General features: G+C 51.9%; 1 protein-coding gene across 1 annotated transcript; it reads right to left on the bottom strand.

Annotated features, from left to right (window-relative positions):
- Positions 1 to 99: 99 nt before the first annotated feature.
- LOC109777513 (uncharacterized) lies at positions 100 to 4358 on the bottom strand. Its single transcript, XM_020336135.4, has 9 exons — positions 3981 to 4358; positions 3768 to 3855; positions 3426 to 3673; positions 3230 to 3317; positions 2657 to 3135; positions 2458 to 2545; positions 1101 to 2356; positions 517 to 621; positions 100 to 425 (listed from the first exon to the last, which is right to left on the bottom strand). Exons 1-9 carry the CDS (start codon positions 4257 to 4259, stop codon positions 345 to 347), a joined length of 2712 nt encoding a protein of 903 aa, XP_020191724.1. The 5' UTR covers positions 4260 to 4358; the 3' UTR covers positions 100 to 344.
- Between the last annotated feature and the right edge of the window lie 17721 nt (positions 4359 to 22079).

Raw genomic sequence — 22079 nt, forward strand, 5'->3', positions numbered from 1 at the left:
AAAACAAGAAATTCATCAGTGAAAGAGGGCTAAAATTGCTGAGTGGGTTTCATCGCAAGAAAAAATATCTAAGAAAAAAAATGAGACAAGATTGGCATGTTCCAGTTTCACAGCTTTGATTTAGGAAAAAACTTTGATTTACATGCGAACAGACACATCACAACCAGCTTTTGTTCCTTCTTCCTTCAGTGGAACCAACAGAGCTTCCACCTCTCTCTACATAATTTAATCATGAGACAACAATTGCATTGAACTGCGTTGAATTCCCACAAAATTCAGCGCTACCACAGACATCCCGCAGCGAATCAATCACCGGTCAGTCACCGGCGTCTTCGCAAATGGGGTTATTGCCTCCTGCTGCTGCTGCTGGAAGGAGAAGTGGCCATCTTTCCCTCGACGTACTGAGCGAATTTCACCCTTGGGCCCTGAATTCATCCAAAGACACAATTGTTTAGTTAAACCGACTCCGGCGAGTTCTCATGCCAAACCGTTGCACAAGGTAGGGAGGCCACTCACAGGAATTTTGCAGTGAGAGTTGAGCTCAGCCAGCATCTGCTGCCGACGCTCCTTGGCCACCTCCTCTACCCGCAACGCCCTCTCGCAAGCTTCCATCTGCTCCTGCTGCAGATTTAACAGAAATGTTTCTTCAGTACTGAGATTTTCTTTTAAACAAAAGGCAAGTATATTGCAAGTCACAGTAATGCTACAGGCAGCTAAAATCTTCAAACAGGATTCTCAATGAAGATGAGTTAACAGGTCAGATTACAGGCATTGCACTCCCAGGTTTTAATTTAGTGTTGAAAGCCAGCTTCCTAATATGTTCTACTAGTATGTGCTCACAAGAGTTGCACACATAAATAGCTTTCTCATGCGAACAGACACATCACAACCATGCAGAGGGCTCGTGCCAGATATAACCATGATTTGGAAAGTGCAGCCAAGTTTAAAAAATGCATATGTGGGTGACAGCCTGAAATAATTCCTAGTCCTGACAATGAATTTTCATTTAGGCAGATCATGAGTCATGTAAAACAAGTTGCAAAGCAAAATATATCACAAGGACGAGAAACTGAAAGTGAAGTGCCGGTGAATACACTTACTTGGCCAGAAGATTTCTCCGCCAGACTCCTAAGACTTGCCACCTCCTCCAGTAAGTTCACTATTATATCGTCTGCCTCTTGCATCTGCTTCCTAGAGAACTCAAAAGCTCTATCAGCACGTAGACGAAATACGCTGCAGTCCAAGCACATGCAGATGCCCCTGCACCCCATTGTATGCCTCTTAAGTATTCCCTTCTTTGGAGAAAGTTTCTTGGGAGAAAAGCCCCGTTTCTTCAGAAAAGAGGCGCCGCTGAAAGCGCCACTGCTAGGGGAGGGTATCTTCGGAGAAAGGCGTTGTTGTTCCAAACAAGGAGAACCCAATGGAGACGGTGTGCCCACTTTACTCAACCCTGATTCAGCATGTGCAACACAACCAGGCATTCCCTCTGCTGATAAGGGTGAGCCAATAGAAGGTTCAGAAGGCTTGCTGATCATTCCCACATCAAGCAGTAGGCCACCAAGAGAAGCCACAGAATCATGTCCCTCTGGTGCACCATGTGGATCAGCTCCACCATCCACCATTACTGTTTTGATAGAACATCTTGACTCTGGGCTCTGGCATTGTTGTGCCACAGCAAGATCAGCATTGCATTGTAACTTCTTTGAGTCACATGCCTGAGGCTGATCTTTCATCAGAAACTCACCCTTATCTGATGTTAATCCACTTGACTCATCTCCATCTGCAGTCAATACTGGTTTCTCTGTTACCTCTTTCATTTCATCTGTATCACCATCCTGATGAGATACTTCAGAGACAGCAGACTGGATATCTCTGCCATTAAGTACAGAATTCTCATCTGATTTTGTTGCCTTTTCTTCAACTATCCTCTCAGCTTCAGCTACATCACTTTCCTTAGCAGAGCCATCTGAGACAGCAAGCTGACACTGTCCACCAGCCAGGACAGCATTCCTCTCTGATGTTAGCTCACCCTTGTCTGGGGATAATAGGTCCCCGTCTGAAGCCAGCACTTCTTGTGTGACTTTCTGCACTTCAGCTGTACTGACATCCAGAGAGACTTCTGCAAGTGGAACAGCAGACTGAAGCTGTACACCCTTCAAAAGATAGTTCTCATCTGGTCTTGATGATATTTCTTCTACAATTCTGTCAAGTTCAGCTTGGTAGCATGCTTCAGGAGAGCCTTCTGAGACAGAAAGATGATTTCCACTAGCCAACACATCATTTTCAGGCAATGCTAATTGCTTCTCTTCCGAGACTGTTTGAAGTTTGGCCATGTCTTCTTTCTGAGAAGAGGTTTCTGATACAGAAAGACAACAGCACACTATAAGAACAAACAACTCTAAAATAAGTGTCAGTGTGTCACAGATCATAAACAGCAAAATACAGCAATGGACTCACCATTCTGCATGAGAAATGGCAGCATCCTCTTGTAGCTAAATGAGCTTCGATGGGGAACAAACTTTGACCTCATGCAGCGGGGAAGGGACTGAAACAGGCAGAAGAATACATGATGTCAATTGTCATAACTATACAGGAAATGCAGTTAACATTGTTTAATTTACACGTGCAAATAAGAGACATAGTTTCGAGAGCTCACCGGCTTGCTGCTTCCAAGATCACCAGGTACAATCTTGGTTTCCTCTTTCACACTGTCACAGCAATCCTTTGCCTCCTGAGTTCCTTCAGCCTTCACAATAGGCGGCTCTACAAAATCCATAGGAACAGGCTTCTCATCTGATTTTGATGCCTTCTCTTCCACTGTGACTTCAACTTCAGCTACATTTCCTTCATCTGGAGTGTCTTCTGAAACAGGAGGCTGGCGCTGTCCACCGGCCGGGACAGCATTCGCGTCTGATGCAAATTCACCCTTCTCTGAAGACAGTGAGTCTCCAACTGAAGCTGACTCCTCTCCTTGTGTGGCTTTCTGCACTTCAGCTGCACTGCCATCCAGAGAAACTTCTGCAGTGGCAGACTGAATCTGTCCACTAGCCTGGACATCATTCTCATCAGATGTCATTTGCTGCTCTTCTGACAATCTTCTACACTTGGCCCTGTCTCCTTCCTGAGAGGAGATGTCTGGTACAGAAAGACAATAGCACACCATCAGAAAGCCGAACTCCAAGAGAAGCGCAGTAAGATCACAGTAAGCTGCACACAGCAGTCGACTCACCGTTCTCCATGAGAAATGGCAGCATCCTCTTGTAGCTGAACGAGCTCGGGTGATGAACAAACTTTGACCTCGTGCAGCGGGCAAGAGACTGAAACGAGCAGAACCACAGATTATCAAACTGCTATGCAGGAAATGCAATCAACCCTGCTTAATTTACAGACGCAAACAAGAGGCGTAGTAGCGTCAAGAAACTCACGGGCTTGGTGCTTGCGAGATCAACAGGGGCAACCTTGGTTTCTTCTTTGACACTGTCACAGATCTCCGTGTCTGCTCCAGCCTTCACAACAGGCGGCTCCACGGAATCAACAGGAGCAGCTCCACCTTGACTCCCATCCACGGGAGGTATCTCATCGGCCAACCCAGAGTCAGATCTGCTGAGCTCCTTGCTTGGGATGGGAACCTTGTTTTCCGAGGGCATGTCCTTGCCGCTTGAGATGTCTGAACCTGGAAGGCACATTGGGGAAATGAGGAATGAACTGCTAGCCCAAGGGCATGAACACAGAGGAGGGAAACCAAATAAGAGGTTGGCTGGTGTTACCTTTGTTGGCCATCTGGTTGAGGAAAGGGAGCAGCCGCCGGTAGCCGAAGGAGCCCGGGTCGCGCACGAGCTTGGACCGCGGCAGGATCTGATCCATTCACAAACGAAGCGAGATGAGATGGGACACCGCACAAAGGTCGAGAGATGCGCGAGGTACGAGACAGATCAAGAAACGACCGGGAGAGGGGGGGGGGGGGGGGGGGGAGGACTAACCGGCTTCCTCTCGCGGTCTTCGGCGGCCGCCACGGGCTCCGGCGGGGTGCTCTGGATCTGGACGGATCCGGGCTTGGCGGCGGCCGCGGCGCATTCGGGGGAGACGTCGAGGGTCGCGGACGCGGGAGGGACGACGCGGCGGAGGCGGAGGTCCTTGACGGACGCGCCGCCGCCGCCGGCGGCACCCTCGTCCCCTTCGACGAGATGGAGCAGGAGCTTGGCGTGGCGGCGGGAGGTGATGCCGCCGACCGGCGTGGCCGGGATCTGCTGGCTCGGCATGGTGGCGGTGGGGGCGGCGGCGGCGGCTGCGTTCGCGCGCGCCTCGGGCTCGGGAGCTGTCTGGGCGGGATTGGACGATGGGAGAGTGAGGGTTTGGGGGGGAGAAGAGGACTGGATTAGGCGGCAAAGCTGGGCTCTTTTGGCGCCAAAACGGGTTCGAGGCGGGCGGGCGGGCTGGTGAAATTGAATTCTTTCTTTTTACGGGGAAAGCCGCGTAGGCTTTTCGAAGCTTGAACGGTAAAAAAATGCGGGGTGCTCCGCGAGAGTTTATTTCTTTCTAAAAAAATAAACGAGATTGCGTTTCTTTCTGATTTTAGAGGATTTTTCGTATAATCAAATTTCAGCTCTTGTTCCTGCATGAAAACTGACAAAAGCGGTGAAATTTAGCGAACGTGCGATGATATGATACCCCTATGGGTGTTGTCGTGGAATTGTCACGGCAGATGTCCTTAGTGTCAGGACTTAGTCGCGAGGCCAACGCATCTATGCGGTAGCTTGAGAGGGGTTGGGTGGAATCGAGAGACACAACATAAGACAGGGATTTAGACAGCTTCGGGCCCCGGGAAACATCATCCGGTAATAACCCTACATGCTGTTTGAGGCTAGGTCTCATTACGATCATGAATGAGTCGCCGGGAACCGGTTCTCGGTGTCTAGCCCTAGAGATCGTTTCTTGTTGCTTGTCCCTCTTTGGGGTGCCCTGCCCCTCCTTATATAAGTTAGAGGGGCGGGTTACATGTGGAGTCCTATTAGGATTAGGACTAGTCTATCTTCTCTTACAAGTTAATTACAAGTCCGGGTCTTGCTTCCTCGTAAAGGAAATATTCGTCATCCTTTCCTTTTAATCCGGCCCATCATAACGTGAGCCGGCCTTCTGGGCTTTAGGCCTTGTTGTCCATCTGACCCGCCCGCCGGGTTACTAATGAGTCGCCAAGATCGGCCAGGTTATCTGTGAATCGCCAAGCTCCGGGCGGGTCACCAGTGAGTCGCCAATTCCGGCCGGGTCATACCGCGGGGTATATCACCGACTGTTGAGGATATAACCTTTAGAGTCACCCGCCCGGCGGGGCCGGGTTACACATAAGGATCATCACCTGAAGCCCGGCGCCAAGCTCGAGGTTGGTGGGCAAAGATGGGCTTAAGACCCGGAGATGGCTTAAGGCCCGTAGTTACAACCGTCATTGTGGTAGAACTTGTAGTGTAAGGCAAGAATAGTTGAGAGTCCGAGCCGGACACTCTTATGAGCTGGCCGGGACTCTCAGAAGCTGCTGGGCGTCAACCTCTCTATATAAAGGGATGACCCGGCAGCGGTTTAGGGGTAAGAAAGATCTCGTCGAGAGCCAGGCATAGCAGTTAAGCTCCCTGGTCATCGAAACCCTAATCAATACCACCTCAACTGGACGTAGGCTTTACCTTCACCGTAAGGGGCCGAACCAATATAAACCTTCGTGTTCCTTGTCCCGTTTAACCCCTTCAAGCTTCCTAGCAGCGATGGCTCCACGACTAAGTCCTAGCTTGAGGACATCTGCCGTGACAATTCCACGACAGTTGGCGCCCACCGTGGGGCCAGCGCACGGTGGATTTGAGTTCTTGAAGGGCAGCTTCGAAGGGCTCAAGGGATACGCTGTGGGCCGAATGACCAAGAGTCGTCGCGGCAAGCTCTACATCGACGATGCAAGCTGGGGCCCCGACGCCGGCTCAATTGAGTACGGATATCGGGTCCCCTTCGGCGGAATTCATGTTTTCATTGGCAAGATTGGTGAGCCGGGCCCTGAGCCGGACCTCTGCACCGATCTCATCGAGACGGCTCAGCGCTCATGATCCGCCCGAGCCCTGCCTGCCTTGAAGCATGCTTTTGTGGGGTGTGTCCATGGAGGGCTCTCTAATAGATCTGGATCTGGCGATGAGACGGCCGCCGGCTCTGACGGCGAGTCGTCCACAGATGAGTCAAACTCGTTGTATCAACTTCAAGATGGCAGGCTCATGGGTTGTTCCGATGGTGACAGTATTCCGGACCCGTTTGAGCCGCCGAGCCGGGTTGGAATCTTCATGGCCGGTGCGCAGCCTGTTCAGAACCCTGCTGCTGGGGCGGGAAACCCGGTGCCCTCGCCGGCTCAGGTGCTGATGGATCTCACGGACAAGATGACGGCCCTGTTGACCGCCGCGGTTGACCCGGCGGATCAAGCTCAGCATGACGCGGAGGTGGCGCAGTTAAAGTTAGATCTAGTGAAAGGCAAGGAGGATCTGGCGGCGGAAGGGATCAGGATGGCTGCGGAGAGGGCGGCTCTCGACGCCCAAACTCAGTTGATTCAGGCGCAGTCCTTCCGGCTCACGATGGATCAGAACGCGTCCAATGAGGTCATGAGAAGGAGGCATCAAAAGGCCCAATCTCGACTCCATCCGGTCTACGATCCTCGAAACCTCTTCAACACGCCAGGTGCAGGGTCTAGTAACCCGCCAGGGATCATAGTGCCCGGGTCTGGGACCCCTGTTCAGCCACAAGTGATGGGGCCTCCCCGGGTGAGCCCTGCCCCGCCTCAGTATGTGCCAATACCACCGGGTCATTATGCTAACCCGCTGGAGAACATGGTCGCCGCAGCAGCACGGCTGGCGGCCCTCCCAATTGACGGCGACTCTCCAACGGCTATTGAAACTCGCCGGGTTAGGGAACTCCTTCAGACAGCGCTGGCACAGCAAGAGGCGTACTCTTACAGCCGGGACAGGATCCACTCGACCCCTCGTCCAGGTCGGAGCCCGAGTTACAGCAGACACATGGTCTCAGCGATCGGCTCAAGTAATGTCCGACGCCATGACCCGCCCCCTGGCCATGGCCCGGCTCATAACGGAGCCTTTCACGCGGCAGACCAAGACAGAGCGCGGCAAGAGGCGGAGCAGATGCCTCAGTTGACGGCTTACCAGACCCCCCGGCTTATCCGACGACTTCCGTCGACGTGGGTATCCCTACGAGGACTGGAGGTGTCCCTTGTTTAGTGCCAGCTCTCCGCAATGAATGTCTACCCAAAGACTTCAAAGGCCCTAGGAAGGTGCCTAATTACACAGCTGACTTACAACCCGCAGCCTGAATCGAAAGTTACGAGATGGCCATGGAACTGCTGGAGGTCAGTGAAGCGGCGATGGCCAAGTACTTCACCATGATGCTAGATGGGACTGCCCGCACTTGGTTGAAAGGGCTACCGCCGAATTCCATCGGATCTTGGGCTGAGCTGAAGGCCCGGTTCATACAAAACTTCAAAGACACCTGTAGGCAGTCCATGTCAATAGTGGATTTGACTAACTGTAAACAGCAGGAGGGTGAGTCTACGACACATTGGGTTCGCCGGGTCAAAGAGATCATACATTCATCGGATAAGATGGATGCCGGCTCTGCAGTCTTACTGTTGGAGCAAAATTGTCGTTTTTTGCCCCTGAAGATGAAACTCGGGCGGCTTAAGCGCGACTGCAGTGATATGGGTACACTGATGGCGGCTCTCGTCAAGTACGCCGATTCTGATAGTACCAAGGACCCCGCTTCAGATGATGAAAGGACAGGGAAGGGAAAGAAGAACGGCAATGGCAAGGGTTCCCAGCATAACCCGGGGAACCAAGGAGGTGGCAAGCGCAAGGCCGACCGCAGCCTAGAGTTCGTAGCCAACGCCAGCTCACAGGGTACTAACCAGCGACGCAAGGGGAGGCCCCCTCCCCGAGCCGGCGGGTCAGGCCCGACGCTGGAGCAACTGTTGAATGAGCCTTGTCCAAGGCATGGCTCTAGAGAGAAGCCAGCTACTCATCTATGGAAGGATTGTGCAATCATGAAGGCCTTCAAAAATTCCAAGGCCTTTAACGGCAACAATGGCCCGGGCGGTGGCTCAGGCGCCGGCGGTTTTCATGGCCCGGGCGGCGGCTCAAATTCTAATCCTCAGAACGGTCAAGGGGGCTTTAATCAGCAGTCTGGCCAGGGTCATCAACAGCAGATGGGGGGTTATCAGACCAATCCAAAGTAGCTTAGCGGTGGACAGTATCATGTGTTTACCACCAGTCTGTGTAAGCGAGATCAGAAGCTTCATAAGAGGGCTGTGAATGCTGTTGAGCCGGCGGTTCCACGCTATTTAAGATGGTCTGAGCAGCCTATCGTGTGGAGTAGGGAGGATCACCCTCCCCGGGTGGATAATCCGGGTCATTTGGCCTTGGTGGTGGCTCCTCAAGTGGGAGGGTATAAATTCACTAAGGTGCTCATGGATGGAGGCAGCAGCATCAACATCCTCTATTATGAGACTTTCCGTCGTATGGGGTTGATTGATAAGAACCTCAGCCAGTCAAACACTATTTTCCATGGTGTGGTACCTGGTAAGTCGGCTTATCCAGTCGGCAAGATCGAGTTGGAAGTGGCCTTTGGAGACGAGCACAACTACAGGGTGGAAAAATTGACCTTTGAGGTGGTCAAGATAAGAAGCCCGTATCATGCCATATTTGGGCGGCCGGCTTACTCCAAGTTCATGGCATGGCCGTGTTACGTGTATTTACAGCTCAAGATGCCGGGTCTCAATGGGACCATTACGGTTCATGGCAGCCGAAAGGTGGCCTTGGAGTGTGAGGAAGGCGATGCAGCTTATGCAGAATCTGTTTGCGCAACAGAGGAGTTGAAGTTTTACAAAGACAACGTTGACCCAACAGATATGACCTCTCTGAAAAAGCCGACTACGGAGCATGAGCCGGCAATGAAATTTAAGTCGGCTGATGAGACTAAACTTGTTGATTTCGTTCCAGCTGATTCATCTCAGCAGTTTAGCATCAGTGCCAATCTAGATCCAAAATAGGAAAGCGCGCTCATCGAGTTCATCCGTGAGAATAGGGACATTTTTGCATGGAAGCCTTCTGACATGCCAGGTGTACCTAGGGAACTCGCTGAGCACACTCTCAATGTTGATCCAAAATTTAAGCCGGTCAGGCAGTTCCTTCGGCGGTTTAATGAAGAGAGGCGGAAAGCTATTGGTGAAAAGGTGGCCTGGCTCTTGGCGGCCGGGTTTATTGTTGAAGTCTTTCACCCAGAGTGGTTAGCTAACCCGGTGCTCGTGCTCAAGAAGAACGGCACCTGGCGGATGTGTGTGGACTACACGGACTTAAACAAGGCGTGCCCGGCTGATCCTTTTGCCCTTCCCCGTATTGATCAAATCATTGATGCTACGGCGGGTTGTGAGCGCTTAAGCTTCTTGGATGCTTATTCCGGATATCATCAGATTAAAATGGCAGTTAAGGACCAGGAGAAGACGGCGTTCATCACTCCCTTTGGAGCCTTCTGCTATGTGTCTATGCCCTTTGGACTCAAGAGTGCACAGGCGACTTACCAGCGTTGTGTGCAGAACTGTCTTCATAACCAGATTGGGCGCAATGTTCATGCTTGTGGATGATATTGTGGTTAAATCCAGGAAGGAGGAAACTTTGATAGATGATCTGAGGGAAACCTTTGATAATCTCCGGGTCTACAAGATGATGCTTAACCCGGCCAAGTGTGTTTTTGGTGTTCCTGCAGGCAAGCTCTTGGGTTTCTTGGTTTCTAATAGAGGCATTGAAGCTAACCCGGAGAAGATCAAGGCCATCACCTCCCTGGATAAGCCGGCGTGTATAAACGACGTCCAGCGCTTGGCGGGTCGCGTCGCTGCTTTAAGCTGGTTTATAAGCCGTTTGGGTGAGAAGGCCATGCCATTATATTAGTTGATGAAGAAAACTGATGACTTTGTCTGGAACGATGCAGCTAATACTGCTTTTGAGGATTTGAAGAGGCAGCTGGCAGAGCCCCCAGTCCTTGCTGCTCCGGTTGACAAGGAGCCTTTATTGCTGTATATGGCTGCTAACACACGAGCCGTCAGTGTGGCTGTGGTGGTGGAGCGCAAGGAAGAGGGTAAGGAGCATCCGGTTCAGCGGCCGGTTTATTATGTTAGCGAAGTGCTCATCGAGTCCAAACAGCGGTATCCACATTGGCAGAAGCTTGTTTATGGTGTATTCATGGCAAGCCGGAAGCTTAAGCATTATTTCCAGGGTCACCCCATCACTGTGGTCAGTTCTGCCCCCCTTGGAGATATCATTCAAAACAGAGAGGCCACAGGGAGAGTGGCTAAGTGGGCTATAGAACTCGGACCTCATGGTCTGAAATACGTACCACGCACTGCTGTTAAATCTCAAGCCTTGGTGGATTTCATCAACGATTGGACAGAGTTACAAGTGCCCGAGCAAAAGCCGGATAACACATATTGGACTATTCACTTCGATGGGTCCAGGCAATTGGAGGGCTCGGGGGCTGGAGTCGTGTTGGCTTCCCCTAAGGGTGACAAGTTCCATTATATGCTACAGTTGATGTTTCCTTTCACTAACAATGCGGCTGAGTACGAGGCCTTGCTCCACGGTCTTCGGATGGCCGAGGAGATGAGCTTGAGCCGGGTAAGGTGCTTCGGCGACTCAGACTTGTTGGCTCAACAAGTATCAGGAAAGTGGGACTCCAAGGACCCTCTCATGGTGGCTTATCGCCGTGAAGTTGATGCCATTGCTGGGCACTTTCAGGGTTACCAAGTAGAGCACATCGATCGCAGGAAGAACGAGGCGGCTGATGCTCTAAGCCGGCTGGGCTCTCAGCGAAAACTGGTGCCGCCTAATATTTTCCTGGACGTCCTGCATAACCCTTCTGTTAAGTTGCCTACAGAGGAAGACTTGGCTGTCCCTGACCCGGAGGCACGACTGGTGGCGGCTCTCCACATCATCCCGGATTGGACAGTGCCCTATCTGGCTTACATGACCCGGGGAGATTTGCCTGAGGATGAAACTTTGGCCAGACAAATAACCCGGCGGTCTAAGTCAATGGTTGTTATCAATGGTGAGCTGCATCGCCGCAGTGTTACGGGAGCGTTCCAGCGTTGTGTCTCCCCTGAGGAAGGTCAAGAGATCTTGCGTGAGATTCATGAAGGGGATTGTGGCCATCATGCTGGCTCAAAATCCCTTGTGGCCAAGGCTTTTCGTCATGGTTTTTATTGGCTGACGGCTCATGCTGATGCAGAGGACTTGGTCAGTAAATGTGATGGTTGCCAAAGGTTCTCGCGACGGGCTCATGTGCCGGCTCAGGAGCTGAGGATGATCCCAATTACTTGGCCCTTTGCGGTCTGGGGGCTTAATATGGTTGGGCCTTTTAAAAGGTCCAAGGATAAGAAGACCCACCTCTTGGTGGCAGTTGACAAATTTACAGAGTGGGTTGAAGCAGAGCCAGTTAGCAAGTGTGACGCAGCCACGGCGGTTCAGTTTATGAAAAAGGTGATCTTTCGCTTTGGCTTTCCGCACAGCATTATAATTGACAATGGTACCAATCTATCCAAAGGCGCCATGGAGGAGTTTTGTCAACGAGAGCATATTCGACTTGATGTTTCATCAGTGGCTCATCCTCAATCCAATGGTCAAGCTGAGAGAGCTAATCAGGAGATTCTGAAGGGCATCAAGCCCCGGCTTTTGGTCCCTTTACAACGGACGCCGGGTTGTTGGGTGGAGGAGTTACCCTCCGTGTTGTGGAGCATCAACACTACTCCTAACAGGTCTACAGGTTTGACGCCTTTCTTCATGGTCTATGGAGCGGAAGCAGTCCTCCCCAGTGACATCCGTCATGACTCGCCTCGAGTGGCGGCTTATGTGGAGACGGATAATGAACATGCGCGCCAAGATGCTCTTGACTTGTTGGATGAACAGCGTGATGCGGCAGCAGCTCGCTCAGCGATTTACCAACAAGACCTGCGCCGTTATCACAGTCGCCGGGTTAAATCCCGGGTCTTCCAGGAAGGCGATCTGGTGCTCCGGCTCATCCAAGATCAAACAGATGCGCACAAGCTGTCCCCGCCTTGGGAAGGGCCCTTTGTGGTCAGTAAGAATTTGCACAACGGGTCATATTACCTCATTGACATTCGGGAGCACAAAGATTCATGTAAGTCGGAGGAAGAGACCCGTCGGCCGTGGAACATAGCTCAGCTTCGGCCTTATTACACTTGAGCCACCGGCTCTCATAATGTACATATTTCTCTAAGCCATGTATATATTATGATAAGCAATAAAGCAGGACCTCTGTCCTTTTTTCTCCTCCAAAGGTGAACGTGTTGTTTTCATTGCAAGATCACATGATTACTTGAAGGGGGATCCGGCTTATGAACGTATTCGAATCTAGCCATACGCAATATAGTCACTTGGGGGCTTCCTGTTCAAACATAGGTCGTATTCGAACCAAAGAGAACATAGCTGTCGGTACCCATTTGATTGGCAAAGTGCCGAGCTCATTGGGGAGTTTTCTTTGATCATATTTGAATCATAGTTCAACCCCCCTTTGGGAACTGACGTGGATCGTATTCGAATCAGCGTCATTAAACAACTCCTAAGGTCATTTGGGGGCTTCCTGTTCAAACATGGGTCGTATTCGAACCAAAGAGAACATAGCTGTCGGTACCCTCTTGATTGGCATCGCCACACCCACTGGGGGCTATATGATCGCATTCGAATCTTAGCATCACCCCTTTGGGACGGGTCTCTGGTCGTATTCGAACCGGAAGCCCCTAAGATTTTCTGATTTGCAATGAATTCTTCTGATTGTTTCAAGTGTGCACGGCGGGTCTCACTTTGCCGGCTTAACTTTGATTCACAAGTACTAATCGAACACAATCGGCGTTGTTAAGACTGGTAAACCGGAATTGAGGTACCAACCTTATTACCCGGGTTATATAAGCCGGAAGTGTGCTTGCAGGCCGGTAAGTGTGTTATCACGGCTATATCAAGGACATAATTGAGGACCAGTCTTTTGTGATTCATATTCCGGGTTATATGTATAAGACTATGATTCTCAGTGCGGTAAGCCGCCTAGAGACTTGTGATTTGTTTTTCTATGCAGGATAGTAAAAGACAACTATTTGAGTTTAAGGAACATGAATGATCATTTATGACCCGGAGGAATATAAGGAAACAACTTCAATGGAATTAAGCATTCAGCACGTGCACGATGGCACGACAAAGTTAAAATGGTCTTATTCTATTACAAGACTCATCGAGTCCAAAAGGGTGAAGCATTGTTTGAATAAACCGCCTACAGAGTTAAGATGCTTGCTGGGTTGAAGCCTCCGGCTCATCCCTCTCCGCTCCTCCGGCTGTTCCCAAGACCAGGAAAGTTGACGATTTCCAGTCAATGCCGCTCAGAGCCTCAAATTGAGCTTCCTCATCAATTAACCCGGCCGGGTCAATTTCCGGGGCAAAGGTGTGCTTACGAGTCGGCGGGACTAAGCTGATGGCTTCATAACGCGGAGTGGGGATCCTCTGATTCTCTGCATCGTAACCCGGCTGGTACTTGGTCAGATCCGTGTCATTTCCAATCAGCGTGGCCACCGGGCGTACGATCTTCACGCAGGCTGCAAAGTCCCTTTGGTCGAAGGGGGTGCCGTCTTCCTTCAAGCTGGGTAGCCAAGGGCAATGTCCGCCGGGTATAGTTCTGGAAGGAACGCCTTGGCCCGGCTCAGAGCAGCTATGGCGCCGGCTCTTGCAGAGGCCCATCGCAGCTCTTGGACACGCTGCGGAAGAACGGCAAGCCGGCGAAGAACTTCCGCCAGGTGAGTCGGCACCTCATTGGATAGGGCCACTACAGCCAAGGCGCGCTGTGACCCGGTGTAGAGTTGCTCCACCAGAGTGTACACGGCCTTCAACTTGGTCAGCACGCTTTGGTTGAGGTTGGCGCTTCTTGGACCTGTTTAACAGAGTAAAATAAGCCGTTGGCAATGATGGGAGTTACGAGCCATAAAGATTATAAACTTGATGAAAGCCGGTGGAATAACTTACCGAAGATGGCGGCGACCATCTGTGACACGTGGCGCTTTAAGCCGGAGAGTTCGGCGGTTCTCTCCGTCAGAGTTTTCTCCGCCTGTTCGGCCCGGCTCACCAGAGTAGCCTTCTCTTCGGCCCAAGCTTTCCGTTCAGCTTCAAAATCCTTTTTCAGCTTTTCTTGAGCAGCAATACTGGACACAAATTTGGCGTTGGCCTTCCGGGTCTCAGTTTCTTGCGTCCTCAGGCAGGTCTTCAGATCGGAGATGTCAGCCTCAAACTTCTTGCAAGCCGCCTGCATAATTTCTGGGTTATAGTATGAACAGTTATTATGCAATTTTAAAGTCCCAAGCACTTTCCAAGCAAAGACACTTGGCACTTGGGGGCTAATGCATATCGAACGTTTCTATTTACAAGTTACCGGTTCATGCGAGTAAGCCGGAAGATAAGTCTACAACATATTCTATCATAAGTAGTAGACTTGGGGGCTGGAGTATGGTAAAGATAACAAGATAACTATGCAGTAAGCAAGAAGAGTGGTACCTCAGACTTCTGCTGAATCTGATTCACCATGTCGATCTCTAAATCCCGGCTCTTGTGCACCTGACTGACATAGCCGGAGACGATCTCTTCGATGCTCAGATTGGCATAGTCGGTGAGGTCCAGATTGGCCCGGCGGCGCTCTAGCAATTCTTCCTTGGCGGAGCACTTGGCCAGCGCAGTGGGTCTCCCCGGCTCAACAAACTCCGTCCGGGTGATTACCACGTCCGGGTCATCGGCCGGCTGAGCCAGGCTGGAGGTCTCCGGGTTAGCAGAAGTTTCTGCGATTGGCTTGTCGGTTGGAGCGGTGGCTGCAGGAGCAGAGGCAACTGGCGGTTCTTGAGCTGCAACCTTCGGTCAGGCAAGTCCGGCTCTTCGACCGGCTTGTTCTTTTTCGCCCTCTTGCTGAGCTTTGCCTGGGCGCTAGGACAAAAAGGTTAGTACAAAAGTATGAGTAAAGATAAGCACAACAAGAGATGATCATCATTACCCGGGCACGGTCTTGAAGGCCGGCAGGTTTGATTGCATCGAGTCACCAGAGGAGGGTGAAGTTTCCTGATAGCTTGAATCAGAAGAATTGAGCGGTTGACGTATAACACCCGCCAAAGGATGAAAAGGATATAAGTTGGAGATAACCTCGGTCCGGCGTTTCCTTGATGCCTCAGGTAAGCCGGAGGAGAGGTCAGCATCCTTGCTGGTCCGGGTGTGCCGCCGGCTCTCATGAATCTGTTGCTTCAAAAGAAATTGAGGATCTTGATAAGCTAAAGGATGTGAAAATCTTACTTTCCGGGTTACCCTTCGGACTTTCAGCCTTGGCAAGGGCTCCGAGTCGGAGGAAAGTGTCATTACCTCTTCAACCACCGGGTTACTTGCTCCGGTGTCATCCTGTTGATGAACAGTATTGATAAGGTGGACAGAAATAAACAACAAATACAACAAGAGCTTACAGGTTAAGGGGTTACCTCTGATTCGGAGCTGTCGCTTAGTTGCAGCAGTTCTGAAGCAGTAGGCCTACTTCCCTTCTTGCGGGGAGCGGCTCTCTTGGCGGCTTTCTTGGCCTTCCTAGCCTTCTTGGCCTCTTCATGGTCATATTTGACCTTCCAGAATTTGTCATCAGCCTGAAAAATACAATGACGATTTCTTAAGGTTCAGATGAAAGCTATCTACAGAAGAAAATAAGATGTTCAGATCAGCGGCTTACCGCTGGGGCCGGGTTGGTCTTGCAGAAGGGGCTTAAGCCGGTCCTCCCGCAGTCTGCCAAGCTCTCGTTCAAGAGAGCCTTGGTCATGTCCTCAGCAACGTCTTCAGGAAGATCGTTGCGGCTGTGTCTCAGGGGTCATCTTTCCGGCCCGTGTACTCACACATTAAGCCGGGGCGGCGGCTTAAGGGGATCACCCGCCAGGAGATCCAGACTCGGACCAGATCAATGCCGTTAAGGCCATTTCCCAGGAGAGCTTTGATCTTGTTGATGGTAGGGATCAGAGGCTCGCGCTCCGCCTGAGATAACTTGTCTGACAGAGGATGAGTTGGTTCCAGACGTGTTGAGGATATAAACCTTAGAGTCACCCGCCAGAAAGGGCCGGGTTACTCATAAGGGTCATCACTTGAAGCCCGGCGCCAAGCTTAAAGACGGTGGGCCAAAGATGGGCTTAAGACCCGGAGACGGCTTAAGGCCCGTAGTGATAAACCGCCGTATGGCGAGACTTGTAGTGTAAAACAAGAATAGTTGAGAGTCCGAGCCGGACACTTTTATGAGCCGGCCGGGACTCTGAGAGCTGCCGGGCATCAACCTCTCTATATAAAGGGACGACCCGACAGCGGTTTAAGGACAAGAAAGATCTCATCGAGAGCCAGGCATAGCAGTTAAGCTCCCTGGTCATCGAAACCCTAATCAATACCACCTCAACTGGACGTAGGCTTTTACCTTCACCGTAAGGGGCCGAACCAGTATAAACCCTCGTGTTCCTTGTCCCGTTAACCCCTTCAAGCTTCCTAGCGGCGATGGCTCCATGACTAAGTCCTAGCTTGAGGACATCTGCCGTGACAATTCCACGACAGTTGGCGCCCACCGTGGGGCCAGCGCACGGTGGATTTGAGTTCTTGAAGGGCAGCTTCGAAGGGCTCAAGGGATACGTTGTGGGCCGGATGACCAAGAGTCGTCGCGGCAAGCTCTACATCGACGATGCAAGCTGGGGCCCCGACGCCGGCTCAATCGAGTATGGATACCGGGTCCCCTTCGGCGGAATTCATGTTTTCATTGGCAAGATTGGTGAGCCGGGCCCGGAGCCGGATCTCTGCGCCGATCTCATCGAGACGGCTCAGCGCGCACGACCCGCCCGGGCCCTGCCTGTCTTGAGGCATGTTTTTGTGGGATGTGTCCATGGAGGGCACTCTGACAGATCTGGATCTGGTGACGAGACGGCCGCCGGCTCTGACGGCGAGTCGTCCACAGATGAGTCAAACTCGTTGTATCAACTTCAAGATGGTAGGCTCATGGGTTGTTTCGATGGTGACAGTATTCCGGACCCGTTTGAGCCGCCGAGCCGGGTCGGAATCTTCATGGCCGGTGCGCAGCCTGTTCAGAACCCTGCTGCTGGGGCAGGAAACCCGGTGCCCTCGCCGGCTCAGGTGCTGATGGATCTCACGGACAAGATGACGGCCCTGTTGACCGCCGCGGTTGACCCGGCGGATCAAGCTCAGCATGACGCGGAGGTGGCGCAGTTAAAGTTAGATCTAGTGAAAGCCAAAGAGGATCTGGCAGCAGAAGGGATTAGGATGGCAGCGGAGAGGGCGGCTCTCGACGCCCAAACTCAGTTGATTCCGGCACAGTCCTTCTGGCTCACGATGGATCAAAATGCGTCCAATGAGGTCATGAGAAGGAGGCATCAAAAAGCCCAATCTCGACTCCCTCCGGTTTACGATCCTCGAAACCTCTTCAACACGCCAGGAGCAGGGTCTAGTAACCCGCCAGGGATCATAGTGCCCGGGTCCGAAACCCCTGTTCAGCCACAAGTGATGGGGCCTCCCTGGGTGAACCCTGCCCCGCCTCTGTATGTGCCAATACCACCGGGTCATTATGCTAACCCGCTGGAGAACATGGTCGCCGCAGCAGCACGGCTGGCGGCCCTCCCAATTGACGGCAACTCTCCGACGGCTATTGAAACCCGCCGGGTCAGGGAACTCCTTCAGACAGCACTGGCGCAGCAAGAGGCGTACTCTTACAGCCGGGACAGGATCCACTCGACCCCTCGTCCAGGCCGGAGCCCGAGTTATAGCAGACACATGGTCTCAGCGACCGGCTCAAGTAACGTTCGACGCCATGACCCGCCCCCTGGCTATGGCCCGGTTCATAACAGAGCCTTTCACGCAGCACACCAAGACAGAGCGCGGCAAGAGGCGGAGCAGGTGCCTCAGTTGACGGCTTACCAGACTCCCCCGGCTTATCCGACGACTTCCATCGACGTGGGTATCCCTACCAGGACTGGAGGTGTCCCTTGTTTAGTGCCAGCTCTCCGCAATGAGCGTCTACCCAAGGATTTCAAAGGCCCTAGGAAGGTGCCTAATTACATGGCTGACTTACAACCCGCAGCCTGGATCGAGAGTTACGAGATGGCCATGGAACTGCTGGAAGTCAGTGAAGCGGCAATGGCCAAGTACTTCACCATGATGTTAGATGGGACTGCCCGCACTTGGTTGAAAGGGCTACCACCGAATTCCATCAGGTCTTGGGCTGAGCTAAAAGCCCGGTTCATCCAAAATTTCAAGGATGCCTGTAGGCAGTCTATGTCAATTGTGGATTTGACTAACTGTAAGCAGCAGGAGGGTGAGTCTACGACACATTGGGTTCGCCGGGTTAAGGAGATAATACACTCATCTGATAAGATGGATGCCGGCTCTGCAGTCTTAATGTTAGAACAGAATTGTCGTTTCGTGCCCCTGAAGATGAAACTCGGGCGGCTTAAGCGCGACTGCAGTGATATGGGTACACTGATGGCGGCTCTCGTCAAGTACGCCGATTCTGATAGTACCAAGGACCCCGCTTCAGATGATGAAAGGACAGGGAAGGGAAAGAAGAACGGCAATGGCAAGGGTTCCCAGCATAACCCGGGGAACCAAGGAGGTGGCAAGCGCAAGGCCGACCGCAGCCTAGAGTTCGTAGCCAACGCCAGCTCACAGGGTACTAACCAGCGACGCAAGGGGAGGCCCCCTCCCCGAGCCGGCGGGTCAGGCCCGACGCTGGAGCAACTGTTGAATGAGCCTTGTCCAAGGCATGGCTCTAGAGAGAAGCCAGCTACTCATCTATGGAAGGATTGTGCAATCATGAAGGCCTTCAAAAATTCCAATGCCTTTAACGGCAACAATGGCCCGGGCGGTGGCTCTGGCGCCGGCGGTTTTCATGGCCCGGGCGGCGGCTCAAATTCTAATCCTCAGAACGGTCAAGGGGGCTTTAATCAGCAGTCTGGCCAGGGTCATCAACAGCAGCAGGGGGTTATCAGACCAATCCAAAGTAGCTTAGCGGTGGACAGTATCATGTGTTTACCACCAGTCTGTGTAAGCGAGATCAGAAGCTTCATAAGAGGGCTGTGAATGCTGTTGAGCCGGCGGTTCCACGCTACTTGCGGTGTTCTGAGCAGCCTATAGTGTGGAGTAGGGAGGATCACCCTCCCCGGGTGGATAATCCGGGTCACTTGGCCTTGGTGGTGGCTCCTCAGGTGGGAGGATATAAGTTCACTAAGGTGCTCATGGATGGAGGCAGCAGCATCAACATCCTCTATTATGAGACGTTCCGTCGTATGGGGTTGATTGATAAGAACCTCAGCCAGTCAAACACTATTTTCCATGGTGTGGTACCTGGTAAGTCGGCCTATCCAGTCGGCAAGATCGAGTTGGAAGTGGCCTTTGGAGATGAGCACAACTACAGGGTGGAAAAATTGACCTTTAAGGTGGTCAAGATAAGAAGTCCGTACCATGCCATATTTGGGCGGCCGGCTTACGCCAAGTTCATGGCACGGCCGTGTTACGTGTATTTACAGCTCAAGATGCTGGGTCATAATGGGACCATTACGGTTCACGGCAGCCGGAAGGTGGCCCTGGATTGTGAGGAAGGCGATGCAGCTTATGCAGAATCTGTTTGCGCAACAGAGGAGTTGAAGTTTTACAAAGACAACGTTGACCCAACAGATATGACCTCTCTGAAAAAGCCGACTACGGAGCATGAGCCGGCAATGAAATTTAAGTCGGCTGATGAGACTAAACTTGTTGATTTCGTTCCAGGAGATTCATCTCAACAGTTTAGCATCAGTGCCAATCTGGATCCAAAATAGGAAAGCGCGCTCATCGAGTTCATCCGTGAGAATAGGGACATTTTTGCATGGAAGCCGTCTGACATGCCAGGTGTACCTAGAGAACTCGCTAAGCACACTCTCAATGTTGATCCAAAATTTAAGCCGGTCAGGCAATTCCTTCAGCGGTTTAATGAAGAGAGGCGGAAAGCTATTGGTGAAGAGGTGGCCCGGCTCCTGGCGGCCGGGTTTATTGTTGAAGTCTTTCACCCAGAATGGTTAGCTAACCCGGTGCTTGTACTCAAGAAGAACGGCACCTGGCGGATGTGTGTGGACTACACGGATTTGAACAAGGCGTGTCCGGCTGATCCTTTGGCCCTTCCCCGTATTGATCAAATCATTGATGCTACGGCGGGTTGTGAGCGCCTAAGTTTCTTGGATGCTTATTCTGGATATCATCAGATTAAAATGGCAGTTAAGGACCAGGAGAAGACGGCGTTCATCACTCCCTTTGGAGCCTTCTGCTATGTGTCTATGCCCTTTGGACTCAAGAGTGCGCAGGCGACTTATCAGCGCTGCGTGCAGAACTGTCTTCATAACCAGATTGGGCGCAATGTTCATGCTTATGTGGATGATATTGTGGTTAAATCCAGGAAGGAGGAAACCTTGATAGATGATCTGAGGGAAACCTTTGATAGTCTCCGGGTCTACAAGATGATGCTTAACCCGGCCAAGTGTGTTTTTGGTGTTCCTGCAGGCAAGCTCTTGGGTTTCTTGGTTTCTAACAGAGGCATTGAAGCTAACCCATAGAAGATCAAGGCCATCACCTCCCTGGCTAAACCGGCGTGTATAAACGACGTCCAGCGCCTGGCGGGTCGTATCGCTGCTTTAAGCCGTTTGGGGGAGAAGGCCATGCCATTATATCAGTTGATGAAGAAAACTGATGACTTTGTCTGGAATGATGCAGCTGATACTGCTTTCGAGGATTTGAAGAGACAGCTGGCCGAGCCCCCAGTCCTTGCTGCTCCGGTTGACAAGGAGCCTTTATTGCTGTATGTAGCTGCTAACACCCGAGCCTTCAGTGTGGCCGTGGTGGTGGAGCGCAAGGAAGAGGGTAAGGAGCATCCGGTTCAGAGGCCGGTTTATTATGTCAGCGAAGTACTCATCGAGTGCAAGCAGCGGTATCCGCATTGGCAGAAACTTGTTTATGGTGTGTTCATGGCAAGCCGGAAGCTTAAGCATTATTTCCAGGGTCACCCCATCACTGTGGTCAGTTCTGCCCCCCTTGGAGATATCATTCAGAACAGGGAGGCCACAGGGAGAGTGTCTAAGTGGGCTATAGAGCTCGGACCTCATGGTCTGAAGTATGTGCCATGCACTGCTGTTAAATCTCAGGCTTTGGTGGATTTCATCAATGATTGGACAGAGCTACAAGTGCCCGAACAAAAGCCGGATAATACATATTGGACTGTTCACTTTGATGGGTCCAGGCAGTTGGAGGGCTCGGGGGCTGGAGTCGTATTGGCTTCCCCTAAGGGTGACAAGTTCCATTATGTGCTACAATTGATGTTTCCTTGTACCAACAATGCAGCTGAGTACGAGGCCTTGCTCCACGGTCTTCGGATGGCTAAGGAGATGAGCTTGAGCTGGGTAAGGTGCTTCGGCGACTCAGACTTGGTGGCTCAACAAGTATCAGGAAAGTGGGACTCCAAGGACCCTCTCATGGCGGCTTATTGCCGCGAAGTTGAGGCCATTGCTGGGCACTTTCAGGGTTACCAAGTAGAGCACATTGATCGCAGGAAGAACGAGGCGGCTGATGCTTTAAGCCGGCTGGGCTCTCAGCGAAAGCCGGTGCCGCCTAATATTTTCCTGGACGTCCTGCATAACCCTTCTGTTAAGTTGCCTACAGAGGAAGACTTGGCCGTCCCTGACCCGGAGGCACGACTGGTGGCGGCTCTCCGCATCATACCGGACTGGACAATGCCCTATCTGGCTTACATGACCCGGGGAGATTTGCATGAGGATGAAACTTTGGCCAGACAAATAACCCGGCGGTCTAAGTCAATGATTGTTATCAATGGTGAGTTGCATCGCCATAGTGTTACGGGAGCGTTCCAGTGTTGTGTCTCCCCTGCGGAAGGTCAAGAGATCTTGCGTGAGATTCATGAAGGGGATTGTG

Source organism: Aegilops tauschii, chromosome 3 (assembly GCF_002575655.3).
Source record: "Aegilops tauschii subsp. strangulata cultivar AL8/78 chromosome 3, Aet v6.0, whole genome shotgun sequence".
In the NCBI taxonomy this organism is placed as follows: Eukaryota; Viridiplantae; Streptophyta; class Magnoliopsida; order Poales; family Poaceae; genus Aegilops; species Aegilops tauschii.